Source organism: Ipomoea nil, unplaced genomic scaffold (genome assembly GCF_001879475.1).
Source record: "Ipomoea nil cultivar Tokyo-kokei standard unplaced genomic scaffold, Asagao_1.1 scaffold0679, whole genome shotgun sequence".
NCBI lineage: Eukaryota > Viridiplantae > Streptophyta > Magnoliopsida > Solanales > Convolvulaceae > Ipomoea > Ipomoea nil.
In genome coordinates this window covers 120074-137356 of record NW_017617107.1, presented here as the reverse complement: position 1 = coordinate 137356, position 17283 = coordinate 120074, and the positions used below count along the sequence as shown (strand labels likewise).

At 35.3% G+C, this 17283-nt stretch overlaps 2 protein-coding genes across 2 annotated transcripts; one reads left to right on the top strand and one right to left on the bottom strand.

Moving 5' to 3' along the window:
* The first annotated feature begins 1639 nt into the window (after nucleotides 1–1639).
* On the top strand, nucleotides 1640–3006 carry LOC109174976. Its single transcript, XM_019324223.1, has 5 exons — nucleotides 1640–1814; nucleotides 1912–2003; nucleotides 2054–2257; nucleotides 2351–2408; nucleotides 2462–3006. The coding sequence occupies exons 1-5, from the start codon at nucleotides 1640–1642 to the stop codon at nucleotides 3004–3006; spliced, it is 1074 nt and encodes a 357-aa protein (XP_019179768.1).
* A 7059-nt stretch (nucleotides 3007–10065) lies between these two features.
* On the bottom strand, nucleotides 10066–13796 carry LOC109174968 (protein SRG1). Its single transcript, XM_019324216.1, has 4 exons — nucleotides 13443–13796; nucleotides 12453–12700; nucleotides 11129–11459; nucleotides 10066–10464 (listed from the first exon to the last, which is right to left on the bottom strand). The coding sequence occupies exons 1-4, from the start codon at nucleotides 13713–13715 to the stop codon at nucleotides 10210–10212; spliced, it is 1107 nt and encodes a 368-aa protein (XP_019179761.1). The 5' UTR covers nucleotides 13716–13796; the 3' UTR covers nucleotides 10066–10209.
* Between the last annotated feature and the right edge of the window lie 3487 nt (nucleotides 13797–17283).

The window sequence follows — 17283 nt, the reverse complement described above, 5'->3', positions numbered from 1 at the left end:
CCCCTAAGCTGTGTTTTGGAGACAAAAAAAAGATGAGAATTAAGAGCTACAAGTTGCCTTGGGAAGAAAGAAGAAAAACTAGCACTACAAGAATGAAGACATTTAGTGACAAATTTTTTGTGACACTTAGTAATTTAGTCACAAATAATACTGTTTTTGTGACAAAAAATAATTGACACTATTGTGTGGGATAATTGTGACAACTTTTTTTGGTCACAGATAATATGGTAATTGTGACAAGTAAGTATTTGTTACATATAAGTTGTCACTATTACTAGAATAATAGTGTCGTAACATAAGTTGTCACTATTTGTTGTCACTAAATGTGTGTGCATTTTGGTGGTATTATAATTATGGCGGGAATGAATGTAATTGTGACAAAATATAATGTGGCCACAAATATTTGTACCTTTTGTGACAACTAGTTGTTGGTCACTCTTGTGTGTACTATTTGTGACAATTTTTTTGTCAATAAAAATACAATTGGTTAGTACCATTAGAAATGAGAAACAATTGTGAGAAAAACACTATTGTCACTAATATTGTTATTTTTTGTGATGAAATTGTTACAAATATTTGTGACGCTCTATAAATTGAGACAATAATTGTGTTGATTTCAAGTTTTGTCACTAATTTATGATAATTGTGACGAGTAATTAGTTGTTACAATGACTTTGTCACTCTAATTAAATAGATGAATATTGTGTGAAGTTATGTTGTAATCAATGTTTGCCACTAAAATTGCATTCAAGTTGGTGTCAAGTAATTTGGTGTGAACTAGGTATTAAATATTCTGGTCACTTAAAATGCAACTAATTAGTGCTTCTTAAAATGAATGTAATTGTGAAAATACATGTTATAATCACTCATTTTTAAACGTTAAGTTCACTGTCACTTATTTTACTAATTTGTCATATCAATTTTTTTTTTTTTTGGAAATAAAAATGTATATGTTTAGTACCAACAATATATTTCAATAAAGTACGTACAATTTTGTACATTAAGAGCTATCCAATGTAGTACGTACAATTTTTACAATATGGTTGTATCAAATATGTAATATAAAATAAATTATATATAATAAAAAGTTGGTTAATTGGATCAATTAATTGAATTAGTTAAAGTATAATTTAGTTTGGTTGATTAGGTAATAATTTCTCAAAATAAAAATCCAATTAGCTAGTTTGATTCAAAATTAATCAAATTAATTGAATTATTACTACTAACTACATTAGCCTATTATTTGGATGTGGTAGGGAGGGATGTGTCGGATTTTATTATGGAATGCTTGAATACACGATCCTTCCCCTCTAAGTTGAATGAAACAAATGTGATCCTAATCCCTAAGAAGAACACCCCTGAACGGATGACGGATCTCAGACCAATAGCTCTGAGTAATGTGGTATATAGAGTGATGGCTAAGATGATCACAAATAGAATGAAACTGGTGATGGGAGGTATTATTTCTGACTCACAGGGTGCGTTTATACCAGATAGACTCATTACGGATAATATCCTCGTAGTTGCGGAGGTGGGGCACTATTTAAATCGGAAGCAGTGTGGGGCTGTTGGTTGGGGGACCCTAAAACTTGATATGGCCAAGGCATATGATAGGATGGAATGACCGTTTATAAAAGGAATGCTTTTGGCTCTTAGTTTTGATGTAAGATGGGTGGATCTTATAATGCTTTGTGTGACAACAGTATCCTATACCTTCCTAGTTAATGGATCGGAGAGTCAACCTGTAATACCTACTCGTGGACTACGCCAGGGGGACCCATTGTCCCCATATCTTTTTATCATTGGTGCTGAAGGTCTCTCATTATTGCAACAGGCACAGAATAAGGGATTAATTCATAGCTGCAGGGTTGCCAGAGGTGCTCCCCCAATCTCTCACTTGTTTTTTTGCAGATGACAGTTTACTATTCTTCAGAGCTAATGTGCAGGAGGCCAATGAGATTAAATCTTGCCTGGCTAATTATGAGCTTTTATCTGGACAAGTGGTTAATTACCATAAATAAAGCATCTGCTTCAGCAAAAATACTGCTGACAGTATAGAGATCAGGTAGCGCAAGCTTTGGGAGTTGTCCAAGCTCTTAATTTTGGAAAATATTTGGGGCTCCCTTCTTTTGTTGGAGGAAATAAAAAAGCGGTTTTTGCTTATATTGAGGACAAAATCAGACAAAGAATAGGGTCTTGGAACAAGAAGCTTCTATCACAGGCGGGAAAGGAGATTCTATTGAGAAGTGGGGCTCAGGTCATGCCTACTTTCTCAATGGGGTTTTCTTGCTACCTATATCTGTCTGTACGGCTATTGAACGAACAATGAACCGGTATTGGTGGGGAACAGGCAGGGGCAGGGGAATCCATTGGAAAGCTTGGGATAAACTCTGTATCCCAAATTAGAAGTATGGGGGCCTGGGTTTCAAAGATTTGAGAGCTTTTAACTTGGCAATGTTAGGAAAGCAAGCATGGCGCTTTCTTACCAACACTGACTCTTTGGTATCTCGTGTGTATAAAGCCCGATACTATCCTAATAGTAACTTCCCAGAGGAAACTTTAGGAGGGAATCCCAGTTATTGTTGGCGGAGTATTATGGCAGCCAAACAGCTGGTCTGTAATGGAGTCAGGCGACGTATTGAGACTGGGACTACTACACTGATATGGGAGCACCCCTGGCTTCAAGATGATACTGACCCAATGATTCATACTGAGATGCCACCACAACTGGCTGGATTTAGGGTGGTAGGATTAATAGATCAGGAAACAGGCCAATGGGACCAGCAGATCTTAACTGATATTTTCGAACCAGGTGATGTGCCTAGAATTTTGAAGATACCGATTTCACCAGGATACGAGGATACATGGTATTGGCATGGGGACCCAAATGGTGTCTATACGGTCAAAGATGGATACAAGTTGGTAGTTGGGAACTATAGCACCCCTACTAATGGAAACTTTGATAAATGGCTCAACCTGTGGAGCCTGAAAATCCCACCCAAATGAAAGATATTTTTATGGAGAGCTTTGAGTGGAATCCTTCCTACATCTAATAATCTACTTTTAAAGAGAGTGGAAATTGATCCGGTTTGTGCTATGTGTGGTGTTGGTCATGAGAGTATAATGCATTCATTGGTATCATGTGACTATGCTAGGTTCATATGGGCACGATCTAGCCTTCCAATCCCCAATATTATAACAGATATTTTCCATGAATGGTTTAGTGCATTGTTAAGTGTTCTAGACACTAATGGGATCATGTTCGTAGTTGCTATCCTCTACCATTTATGGAGAGCACGGAACGGAGCGGTCTGGGATGCTTGTCTCCAAAGACCCACGAAGGTCCTTGCTACCGCAACAACCACCATGCAAGCATGGGCGCGTGTCCACCGGCCGGCTGCCCCGCCATCCCGAGCCGAACAGCCGCCTGCTCCCGCCGATGGCCAAGCTCTCCCTTCACTGCCGGAGCACGACCCACAACATACTACTGCTGTATTGTCGCAACAGCAAGAGCCACGACCGGTCACTTGCTATATCGACGCTGGATACCGTCATCAAACCAACACGGCGGCGGCAGAGGCAGTTTTGTTCAATGCCAATGGCGAGTATCTCTCTGCCTTCTGCGCCCCGCACTCGACATATTTCTCCCCCATGATGGCCGAAGCAATGGCGTGCAAAGAGGCGCTTGCATGGCTACGAGATCATGGCGAACGACTGGTTCGGTTGTATACGGATGTCAGGCACTACAACGACACTTGTCTTCATCTATGCCTATGCCCCGGTCGTACGTCGGATACGCTTTACAAGCCTGTAAGGCTCACATGTCAAGTTTTGACATCGCTATCGTTAGTTTTGTTTCTAGATCTCAGAACTATTTAGCTCATAGTTTAGCTTCTACTGCTTTTGATTACGCTACGACTATGTATTGGGACATCGTCCCCTCGAACTCCATTTCAGCATATCAATAATAGAACCACATTGGTTATTTTCAAAAAAAAAAAACATTAGCCTATTATTTGTACATTAAGAGTAATTCTCTTAGTATAATTTTTGTACAAGTTGGTTGTATCAAATATATAATATAAAAAATAATATACATAATAAAATATTGATTAATTTGACCAATTAATTGAAACAATCAAAGTATTAATTTGGTTGATTAAGTAACAATTTTACCCACAAGGTAATTCAATTTTAAATTAATCAAATTATTAAACAAGTTTAATCTTTTTGTTATTTATGTACATTAAAAAAAAATTAATTATTTAAAATATTAAGTATGGTCAAATATTCTTTATTGTTATCTATTACGGAGTATTTCTTTAGTAATTATTTAATAAATTTGAAAAGTAAATAATAAAAAGATAATGGCGCCTCTTCTTTTTTTCTTTTCTTTTTTTTTTTTTTGAGAGAAAATTGACGCCTCTTTTTTTGTTCTTCAATTATACTTGAACCCTATAATCATAGTCATAGTTGCATCAACCCTATAAAATTATTATAATTCATAATTTCCTATTTTCTAATCGTGTTGGAGTCTTTGCCTCTCTGGAGGACTGGACCTTCTTCGCGCTATATGGTGTATTCGTACGGGTACCATGCTAGTATGTATGTATGTATATGTATATATATATATATATATATATATATATATATATATATATGTGTGTGTGTGTGTGTGTGTGTGTGTGTGTGTGTGTGTATGTATGTATGTATGTATGTATGTATGTATATATATATATATATACATACATACATACATACATACATACATACATACATACACACACACACACACACACACACATATATATATATAGAATTAGGTTCTGGTGCGGTTAGGGTGCCAAGGTGCAGTTGTGCGGTTTAATCTGGGCCATTCATCTCGCTTAAATCAACGTTCAGGATTATCAAAATTTAAAAAAAAAATTGATGTGGAAATTTTGTAATTTTTGCATTTAGGTCAAAATTAAGGTGAGCGGATCTGTGATTAATGTGCGTGAGTTTTGTATATAAGATGCGTGAGTTTTGTGCCTAAGGTGTGTGAGGTTTGTGCTTAATGTGCGTGGGGTTGTGCTTAACTTGAATAGTTGTTAAAACTTAAAGTCTGTGAGTTAATACTTAAAGTGCGTGGATTTTGTGCTTAATGTGCGTGAGGTTGTGCTTAATGTGCGTGGATTTTGTACTTAATGTGCGTGAGTTTATGCTTAATGTCAGTAGTTGTTGAAACTTAAAGTCTGTGAGTTAATATTTAAAGTGCCTGGGTTTTGTGCTTAATGTGCGAGAGGTTGTGCTTAATGTGTGTGAGTTTTGTATTTAATGTGCATGAGTTTGTGCTTAAGATCTAACACTTAAGGTGCGTGTTTCTATCACTTAAGTTGCGCCATTTTTAGCTTATGCTTCTTTCATTCAGACACACATTTTTTTTTTAATTTTCATTGATTTGAGCCATTGATCTAAATTTGATCAACGGCTCAGATCTAACCGCACAACCGCACGGGAAGCTATACCGCATCTAAACCCTTCCCTATATATATATATATATATATATATAATATATATATATATATATATATATATATATATATATATGTGTGTGTGTGTGTGTGTGTGTGTGTGTGTGTGTGTGTGTGTGTGTGTGTGTGTGTGTGTGTGTGTGTGTGTGTGTGTGTGTGTGTGTGTGTGTGTATTCAAATGAGGACAAGCATATTATAGAGGACTGTGAGGACAGATGTAGTGTGTGCCACTAGCCGGTATGTTGTGTGCACGGCCGAATGTAGTCGTGTGCCACAATTTGTATTTCGCATGCTAGATTTGTTAATTTATAGAGCCTGTGTTCGAAACCTGATGTTTACATTTATTCTTGTGTGCCATCATGCATTAAGTTGTGTGCCTAGTATTAATTTGTTGTGTGCCCATTATTTGTCCTCACAGTCCTCTATATATTGTTGTCCTCATTTGAACTTAACCATATATATATATATATATATATATATATATATATATATATATATATATATATATATATATATATATATATATATATATGGAGCTAGCTAGCAGTTTAAGTGCGGAGATAGTCCCAAGTGAAAAATGGGGTGAGATATGAGCCGTTGATTAAATCTAGATCAACGACTCAAATCAATGAAATAAGAAAAAAAAAAAAAAATACGCGTCTGAAAGGAAACCACGCACCTTAACATTAAACATTAAAGTGGCGCAGCTTAAGTACACAAAACACGTAAGCACACGAACCACGCATCTTAATAAGGAAAATCACGCACCTTAAGTACACAAACACACACCTTAAGAAAGAAAATCACGCACTTTTAAAAAAAAAAAAAAAACAAAATCACGCACCTTAAGCACACAAAACATGCACCTTAAGTACACAAAACACGCACCTTAAGCACACAAAACACACGCCTTAAGTACACAAAACACGCACCTTAAGCACACAAAACACGCACCTTAAGCACACAAACTACACACTTTAAGTACACAAAACACGCACCTTAAGCACACAAAACACGCACCTTAAGTACACAAAACACGCACCTTAAGCACACAAACCACACACTTTAAGTACACAAAACACACACCTTAAGCACACAAACCACACACTTTAAGTACACAAAACACACACCTTAAGCACACAAACCACACACTTTAAGTACACAAAACACGCACCTTAAGCACACAAACCACACACTTTAAGTACACAAAACACGCACCTTAAGCACACAAAACACGCACCTTAAGTACACAAAACACGCACCTTAAGCACACAAAACATGTACTTTAAGTACACAAAACACGCACGTTAAGTACACAAATCACGCATCTTAAGTACACAAAACACGCACCTTAAGCACACAAACCACGCATCTTAAGAAGGAAAATCACGCACCTTTAATACACAAAACATGCACCTTACGCACACAAACCACGCACCTTAATTAAGAAGGAAAATCACTCACCTTAAAAAGGAAAATTACGCACCTTAAGTTTGACCCAGATGCAAAAATTACCAAATTGTCACCGTATTATTTTTTTAATTTTGTTAATCCTGTACATTAATTTTAGCGAGATCAATAGCACAAATTTAACTCCATAACCGCACCTGACACACTCAATTGCAAGGGAACATATATATATATAACATAATATGTGTAAATCTGAAATTATATCTCTGGTTTTTATTCATATTTTTAGAACTATTATATTTGTACATTAATTTTAAAATATTGTACATCACATTTTATGATGACAAAATTATCCAAATTTCGTTATAACACCATTAGTGTTTTGTTAAAAATATTCAAATAGTATGTATTAGAAGTAATAATATTATACAGTAAGAATCTATTGAATCATACCATATTTATTAATCATTTAATTAATTTTATCCCAAAATTATTAACATAGTTAAATTACTTCATTAAATTATAGTTTTAATATTCAGCTCAAACCTTTATGCATTGCGTGTGTGTATATATATGTGTGCGGGCGGCGATGTCCTTAGGTGCGATGGTGCGGCATCACAAATAGTTCAACAAATATACATAATCAACGTTAGGAAAATGCACCACAAAAACACACACAAATTAGGTACGTATCACCAAAAACACACAATTAGGTGTGAGTAAAAACATCATACAGTTAGGGATGACAATGGGTCGGGTGTGGGTCGGGAAGGACTACATCCTTCACCCGACCCACCTTATATTTTCTCCACCCACCCCCACCACCAACCCACATCGGGTGAACTTTTTCAAAACCCACACCCACCCCCACGGGGTGCGGGTGCCCACTACGAATACCCACCACTTATAATCTTAAATTTTTTTTTCAAAAAATAATATTTAAATTACCTACACATAATAAAATAATAAAATTCATTAGTTATATAAAACATAAAATAATAAAAATATTTAAATATAATAACTAAATTGTTAATTTTTAAAAATAAACTTAGCAGTTTAGATATAAAAATAATAAAAATTCACATGAACTTATAAAAACTTTTATAAATAATTACATGGTGGGTCGGGTGAGGTACTAGGCGGGTTTTGTACATAGAACCCGAATCCAACCCGACCCACCACGGGTTTACTTTTTTAAGACCCACCCTAACCCACCACCCACCACCCAAAAAAATCCGATCCATGCGGGGTGGATTCGGGTGGATATCCGTGGGGCATATTGAAATTGTCATCCGTACATACAGTGCTCGGAAATACACCATTGGGGTGTGGTGAGTTATATGATTTATTTTTTGGGTCTGTTGTGCATTTCATTGTGGTATGTTTCCCATACACGGTTGGTGCAAGTTGTTAACACTGTTGGTGTATTCTGAAATTCCGCCGCACCTAAGGACATCGCCGCTTTTGAACTTTTTCCTATATAGAGGGGTGATCACATGTGGTCATGTTGTTAGGTGTGGTCATATGGTCAATTATAGGCCATTAGATTAGATAGATCCAATGAATCATATTAATCAAGATTCTTCAAGTATTTTCGCGTACATTCTCCTACCCAGGGAACTGCAAGGGTAAACTCGTCATAAAGCACCGGAATAGGAAAAATCACATTGTTGTGTGTTTTATTACACTATTGGTGCATGTTGTTAACACTGTTGGTGTATTCTGGAACCTGGCCGCTATAAATGCCACTGTAATTACCATAATACGAGAATACACCATTGGCCTGGTGTGTTTCAATGTGGTGTATTTTATTACACTATTGGTGCATGTTGTCAACACTGTTGTGTATTCTGAAACCCGCCCGCTATAAATGGTCACTGTAATTACCATAACACCCCCACTTACCAAAACGCGCGAAAATCTTCAGAATTACCACTGCCGCTAGATTAAATTGATTCAACGACACAGATACGACCACACCGCCACACCTAATGACATGACCACATATGAGTTTGCCCTTAGGGTTGGGGTTCAGCCTTTGGAAGAATGACCACATATGAGCGCTCTTCTATATATATATATATATATATATATATATATATATATATATATATATATATATATATATATATATATATATATATATATATATATATATATATATATATATATATATATATATATATAGAATAATGTTCATATGTGGTCATGTTGTTAGGTGTGGTCGTGTGGCGGAATTTGTAAGGGAAACAAACCACAATGAAATGCAAAAAAATACCAGAAAATACACAACATACCCAAAAAATACACCATATAATTCACCAACCCCAATGCCCAATGGTGTATTTTTGAACACTGTATGGTGTTTTTACTCACACCTAATGGTGTGTTGTTGGTGATGCGTACCTAATTTGTGTGCGTTTTTTGTGGTGCATTTCCTGACGTTAATGGTGTATATCTTACTTAACTATTGGTGTATTCTGAAATTCCGCCACACGACCACACCTAACAATATGACCACATGTGATCACCCCTATATATATATATATATATATATATATATATATATATATATATATATATATATATATATATATATATATATATATATATATATATATATATATATATATATATAATTTGTAATATATTGAATTTCCGTCAGATTTAAACTAAATTTAAATTGAGACTGAAAGTGAAGTGTGGATGATCCAATGTGTGACGAGAACGTCTTCTGGAGACCCTTCGCTTTCATGATAGACAGCATGCAGCAGTTTGCAGATTCGGATAAGAAATAAGGATAAGCATTGAATACCCAAATAAGCTTAATTGGTAGATCAAACCTGAGTACAAACAAAATTAAAAATTTAGAGATGGGAGAGGACACCAAATTTTTATTTTAAATAAATAAATAAATGGAGGGAGTTTTAAAGATCTGGACAAATAAAGTCAAAAGATAGCATCAATATATGAATGGATGTGTTAGAAAGTTTTCTTCATCAATAAGGCATAGTGTTTTTGCTTTACGGAAAAGTATGTGGTTGTTATTTGAAAGTTTTGGATGAAACTCGTTTTCCGATTCAGCTGATAGAGGACGCAATAAATTAGTTCAGATTGTTCATAGCAAACCAGTTCAATCCATGAAGACAAATAGACAAATTTGATAAGAACTCGAATTTGGAACCTTGTGATGACTAACCGAAATATCCCAACAATAAGTGTTGTACTACATTAATGACATTATGTTACAAATAGGGCAACTAACAATTGTGAGATTAGTTATTAGTTAATTAATAATCTTGGCAAATTCCAAGGTTTTCTTGCCTTGAAGCTTGTTGGTAACATAATGTCTGCTGTAATCTCCATGGTTATATCTTCTGTACTTGGAGGGGTTGTTGTTGGTTTCATCCACTAATTCTGGCATTGGCCCCACCTCTATTTCATAGCTTGGGGCATAAAATGTGACAATTGAAAGCCTGTCCTTTTCTTTGTCTGTCACTGCTCTATGCTCCACACTCTTGTATCTTCCATTTGTTAGAACCTGTTCACAATTTTTATAGTGGAATCATAAAACACACAAAAATGTCAAAAAGAATGGGCTTTCTTCTCTTGGAAGAGATGATGAGAGGTAACTTTATTACCCAAAAAGAAAAAAAGTTGTATATGCATGTATTGGAAGGGGATGCATTAGTACAGTCTAACCTACTGTAGTATCTGTTCAACAATAATGTCAACCCTGATTGAGATGAGACTCGAATCTAACTTTTAGTTATTGTAAAATATACCCTTAACTTTAATTACCATAAAAAAAAATTGTTATTTTCGTCCCTAGAGCAATGGAACCGTGAAGCTCTTCGACTCATATTCTACGTTAGGTTTTGGTAAAAATCACATATCAATGTGTTTTCGTTGCTAATGGAGGTTCACGATTTCAAATGTTCAAAGGACAAAAACCATAACTTTTTTGTAAAGTTAGGGATGTATTCTGCAATAACTTAAAGATAGGGGCCTAAAATAACTATCGAACTGCATAAATTGAGGGACTAAAATAATATTTTTCTTGCCCACAAAAAACGAAATTCCTTCGTCCCCAGAACCTCCACACCCGACCAGACATGATGGTGCAGAGGTAAATCACACTGAAAGGAGAACCAGTGCTAGATGCCCACAAATCATATTTTTCTCAAGGATATATGTAATATTACCTCTATGGTGTCTCCAATATTAATGACAAGAGCATTTGGGATAGGCTGAACAGGAATCCAAGCATTGTCCTTGAGTATCTGAAGTCCAACTGAGTTGCTGCACTTTCCCTGTTGTAACACTGTAATGGCACTTCCATCAGAGTGGGGGCTGAGCCCCAGAACAAGGTCTGGCCTGGGGCATGGTGGGTAATAGTTCATCCTTACTGCTTGGACAGCCACTCCAAACATTTCTTCAAACACATCCCCACTCAACCCCAGGCTTGTGGCTATGTATTTCAACAATTTCTTGCATAGTTTCCTTACTTCTCTTGAGTATGCCTCCACTGTTTCACTGCACCATATCAGAGTAGTCAACAAAACATCAATGTTTTTGTCCTCCTAGGTTGAATATATATGTTGTTGTCATCACATGGACAAGTCATTACCATGTGTAAAAGATTGTATGTGCTAAATTTCTTTTCTTGGAATTGGTACATCTAAAATGCAACCTAAACATGCATGTAAGGGGTGTTTGGTAAATAGTTGTTAGCTGATTGGGTTAGTGAGTTTGACTAGTTGATAACATTAGCTGATTGTAGAAAAGTGTTTGATAAATTAGTTATTAGCTGATAGCTGATTACATGCAAAATGATTTTCTCAGAAAGCTTATCGAAAAAGCTATTTTGATCGAGTAGCTTTTTGAATTTTAGCATTTTGAAGCAACACGTTGTTACAAAAAGCTAATTAATCAAACACTCATATTAATTCTTTAGTCAAGTCAAATAACTAACCGTGGTCAAATAAGTCAAAATTAACTAATAAGCTAATTATGTTACCAAACAGGGTCGTAATCTTTTTGAAAACAAATTGAAGATTTATAGTAAGACCATGGGTTTTAGAGTTAGGTAGATAAGAAATTTGAAATTTATACATGTTTGTTGACACTTTGACTTAGGAAAGTTTGGATCAATAACTCGTAGGCTAGCCAAGGAAATGGACCAGTTTAGGTTGCACATAGCTAACAAGTTCAAACCAAGAATGTCAAGGAGATAAACCAATTTAGGTTGATATAGTTGACCAGTTCAAATAAAAAAAAGCTAATAGGACGCTGAGAGTAAAGTCGAACTTGTAATTGTTGTTACCAAGTCAACGGCCTAGCCAACTTGACTAGAATTGTCCCGAAATGGGATTAGTTGACATGTGGAAATCTTATTCCAGTGACCAAATCTTGTTGTAGCATGTACTCCTCCATATATTAAATGGATCAGACAAGGCAAAATCATGTGCAATCCGTAGGTTTTTAAAATATTCACATGCAAACAAAGCTAATTAAGGTAGTATGTACCTGAAAGCAGCTGGCTTTGTGGGCCAGAGTTTAGGGTTTCTACTGTAATGGGGCTCTAGTCCAAGTGCAAACATGTTGCACCAATCAAGCTTTTGGTCCTCAGAGAAAACAAATGCTTGACCATATCCCTGCACACTTCCTGGGGCCATTGGATATTTCTGCTTCTCCTCCAAAGGCATCATGAAAAACTCCATAGCCATTCTCTCCATGCTCTCAAGTAAACTCACCTCAACCCCATGATTTATCACCTCCAACAAATAAATAAATAGATTTTAGAGTTGTTGAACATATAACATGAAAAATCGACAGAACACATCTTTCAATTTGTTATCAAAACAGTCAAAAGGTCCTATATTCAAACCTTGTTAGGATCAAAAGCTATAGCTTTGGTGTAAGTGATAAGCGCATGATCTTAACAAGTGGTATCAGCACTTGATCTCAACCCACGTAAGTGAAGACCGTTGAGCATATAGTATAGAAAAGATTTGTAATAGGTGCGAACCAACGTTAACCTGTGAATCTATGAATTACTGAAGGATTGCACCACAACTACTACAGGATTACACCGGTTTCTAGACATGTCTAGAGAGACCTTGCGGTGCATTCATATTCTAATTGCGGTGCAATCCTTCAGTAGTTCGCATGTTAAAGCAAGTTTGCACCTAATTATGGACCATATACAATATACAATATACAATATATATATATATATATATATATATATATATATATATATATATATATATATATATATATATATATATATATATAACACCACAATTCCAAGAAAACAAAAAGAAAATTGTTTTTTTTTTTTTTTTTTTTTGTTATTTGGCAGCATAATCTCATTGTTTGTTGAGACAGGGCAGCTGTTTCAATTAGTATAGCTACTACTATACTCTAAGATTCATGAAAGCATATTAATTAACTTAGTTACCCATATATAGAGTATTTATGAAGAAGCTAAGAAAGAAGCAAAAATATATATACCTGAAAAAATCCCCATTCTTGACAAGCAAGGGTGAGGTTGGATAGTTCAGAGAGGAAGAAGTCTTGAGAATTGTTGTTGTTTTGGTTGGAGAGTTTGGATAAATCGATGACTGGGATTTTAAGGTCACATGAAGGAGGAGAAGTAGTGAGTGTTGGTCTTTCTGTCATGTTCCTAACAAACCTTTCAGGAATATAAGATGGCCTAGTCTTCCTCAATTCTTGGACATCATCAATGTGGCCAACCTTGATAGGAAAACTTGGTGCTGGAGACATTATTATTACTATTATTTTCTCAAAGAATACAGAGTTGTGTGGATGTTTGTATTTGGGTGGGTGTAGCTCTGAAATATAATAATGGGGGAAGTGAAGTGGGGGTTGAGAAGTCTATAATATATAGGGCTACTTAGTATGTACTACATTCATGTGGTGGTTTATAAATATCTTATATCTGCCGCAACATTTGATCACAAAATGCAGCAGCATGTCTGATTCGCTCCTTAGTCTATGCCCCACTAATCTCTTTTCGGGATTGGATTTGGCTCGACCTAAGTTCACATCTCATTCGGGGTTAGACTTGGCTTTTGTCTGAATTCGAACCTTAACTATTTAACCACATCACTCTAAGGATGGTAAACTACAACACCACATATCGAATTAAACCGGAGCTGAACTCGGCCGACGCCCAATAGAATAATCTCAATTGAGCTCCCATATATGACAAAAGTAATCTCAAGATGTCAAAAATTGCATGTTCTGCCATATTTGCTCAAAAATTCTTAAAACATTAAATATTGATGAATTGAGCATCATATCCCACCAAACTAAATGAGATTCAAGGAAAATCATTATAAATATGATATTATAAATAGAGAAAATGGTCAAATAGGCCCCTGAACTTTTTTCAAAAGGGCAATTAGGCCCTTGAACTTCAAAAAGGTACAATTAAACCCTTAAACTTATCATTTTAGTCCATTCAACCCCAACAACCGGTAATTTACCTGAAATAGCCAGTCATCAAATTTCTGCCGACAATTCCGATGAAATTCCGGCGATCCTTTGAATTAAAAAAAAAAAAAAAAAAATCCGGCGACGGTCGTCGAATTCCGGTCATCTTCCACTGGAGAAGATGACCAGATCTGGCAGTCTTCTCCATTGGAGAGGACGACTGTGTGGTCGCCTTCTCCACTGGAAAAGGCGACCAGACAGTCGTCTTCTCCACTGGAGAAGGCGGCCGTCTGATCGTCTTCTCTAGTAGAAGACGACTGTCGCCAGATTTTTTTTTAGTTCAAAGGATCGCTGGAATTTCATCGGAATTGTCGCCGGAAATTTGATGACTAGCTATATTTCAAGTAAATTACTGGTTGTTGGGTTTGGATGCACTAAAATGATAAGTTTAAGGTTTAATTGCACCTTTTTGAAGTTCAAGGGCCTAATTGCCCTTTCGAAGAAAGTTCAGGGGCCTTTGACCCTTTTCTCTTATAAATATTATACTAGAATTGAAGATAGCCTCAAAATTTCTTAATTATATTACTCCCTCCGTCTCATTTTATGTGCCTAATTCGGTTAACGAGGTTTAATTGAACTTATTTTTAATTCAATTTTTTATAATATTAAGTTTAGTATTAGTATACAATATTTATATATTTAGAAACTACACTAAAAGTACTATTAAACACACAAAAAAAAAAATCAAATTTAAAAATAAGTAAATAATACTAAAGAAAATAAACAAAGAATAAAAGGTAGGGATAACAATTCTACCCGCACCCAATGGGTTCGCCGCATCTCCGCCCCTACAGATTTTAAAATACCCGCATAATTTGGATAATGGGTGCGGGTATGGAGGAGAATTTTGTATACCCATGCGGGTATGAGGGCGGGTGCGCGGGAGGTATCCCCGCCCGGCACCCGCACTTATATATATTGTTATTAGTATTAATTTATTATATAAATTTATGTATATTTTATAATTAAAAATGCATAATGAATTAAACTTCTTACTTTTTTGTTTATAAAAATTAAATAGGAACAACACAAATAACATAATGAGTAAACACTTAATACAATTTATACTACCAACACAATTTTCGTTCCAATTCATGACTAACTTCATTGACTCTTATTAAATTTTAGAGTTATGTTCAAACTTATAACAAAATCCATGTGATAATTAGAATTGTAGTATAAAATTTTTATTAGATTTAAGTGTAATATTAATAATTAGAGTTGCAGGTTGGGTATTACCCGCACCTACAAAATCCCTGCGGGGCGGGTTTGCGGGTGCGAGTATGGGGTAGGAGTTTCATTATCCGCGCGGGTGCGAGGAGTAGGTTGGGAATGCGGGTGCGAGGGCAGGGGATATATCCACACACCCACTCCGCCCATTGCCATTTCCTAATAAAGCGTTGATTTGATCAATGATATAATTGTAAGTAGGACATATAAAATGGGACAGAGGGACTATTAATTATTATAAATTACTATGTTGTTTGATTAATTTGTTTACATAACAAGATCTATTACATATTAATGTAAATAACTTGAGTCCACCTCTTACAGATCTTTAGTGCACTATTAGTGATCAGCGGATACACTCTCAAGTTCGTAATTAATGGGGATATGTAGTGCATAGATGATAAGCCATGAAGTGGACTTGTTTGAACGGGAGGTGAGCTTGAAGCATCCTCTCAACTACCCTATTTACTTTTGTCACATTAGTGTAAACACATGGCACAATCAAGCTTATAAAATTTTCATTTTTATAAATTATATGGAAACATATATAGTCACATATATGCATGGATCTGCACCCTGCAGATTATTATATATTGCAATTGTGACTGTGCTGTTGACCCAACTTTAACATGGTGATTTCCCCATCCTGGGCATATATGCATTATTGTGCCATATATATATATTTGTAGCTTTTTATTTGGCTTATTATATGTACATCATTTGAGCATATATACAAAAATCCAAGGAGACTATTGGATCCAAAATAAGTTACTAAACAATCATAAATCAAACGACAACATCTTAATCATCAATCATATCATGCCTTCAAATTTACTGAGTTTCAACAGTTCAGTTTAGAGGCAAAGCCAAAAACATGTTTTCATATACAGAATTCATGGAAGCAAAAGTAGTGTCATTGGTTTGTGTGAAGAGAGCAGTAATAGGTTGAGTGAGCAGAAGAATTGAGTGGGGACCCTTCTCTTTGACAATTTGTCGTGCCCAAATCTTGTGTTTCTTGTCTTCATCTCTAGTCTATACTAGAGTGGACAGACATACATATATGTGCACTTAAAATGTTTATGTTTAGTGAAAAGTTCCATGCTAAACTTTTTTACTTTCCCATGTGAGTTATAATTGGTTAGTTATTTAACTAGAGAAGTTACAATTGAGTAATACTACACTTATATAGTTATATTTAATTTAATTTGTTGAAAGAAGGGAAAATGACACTTTTTCCCTCTGAGTTATATACCTATAGTATTTTTTCCCCTTAAATTATTGAAGTGGTTGTTTTTCCCCCTGAAATGTTAAATGGACATATTTACCCTTAAACTAAATATTTAATTTATTTATTTTTCTCCAACAAATTATGACCATAATTTGGTTCAAACTAAACAAACACTATAGCAACCAAACAGAAATATTCCAATTACAATTTAGAATCGAAATTCGATATTTAGAGTTTATTAAAATCGTGAACCGGAACGGACGGTTAATGTTCCGAACTGAAAAAATAAAATACATTTATTATTGAATTTAGACTATTTTAAAATAAAAAATAAAATTTTAAAATAAAGACGGTTCAAAATCGCGAATCAGATCCGGA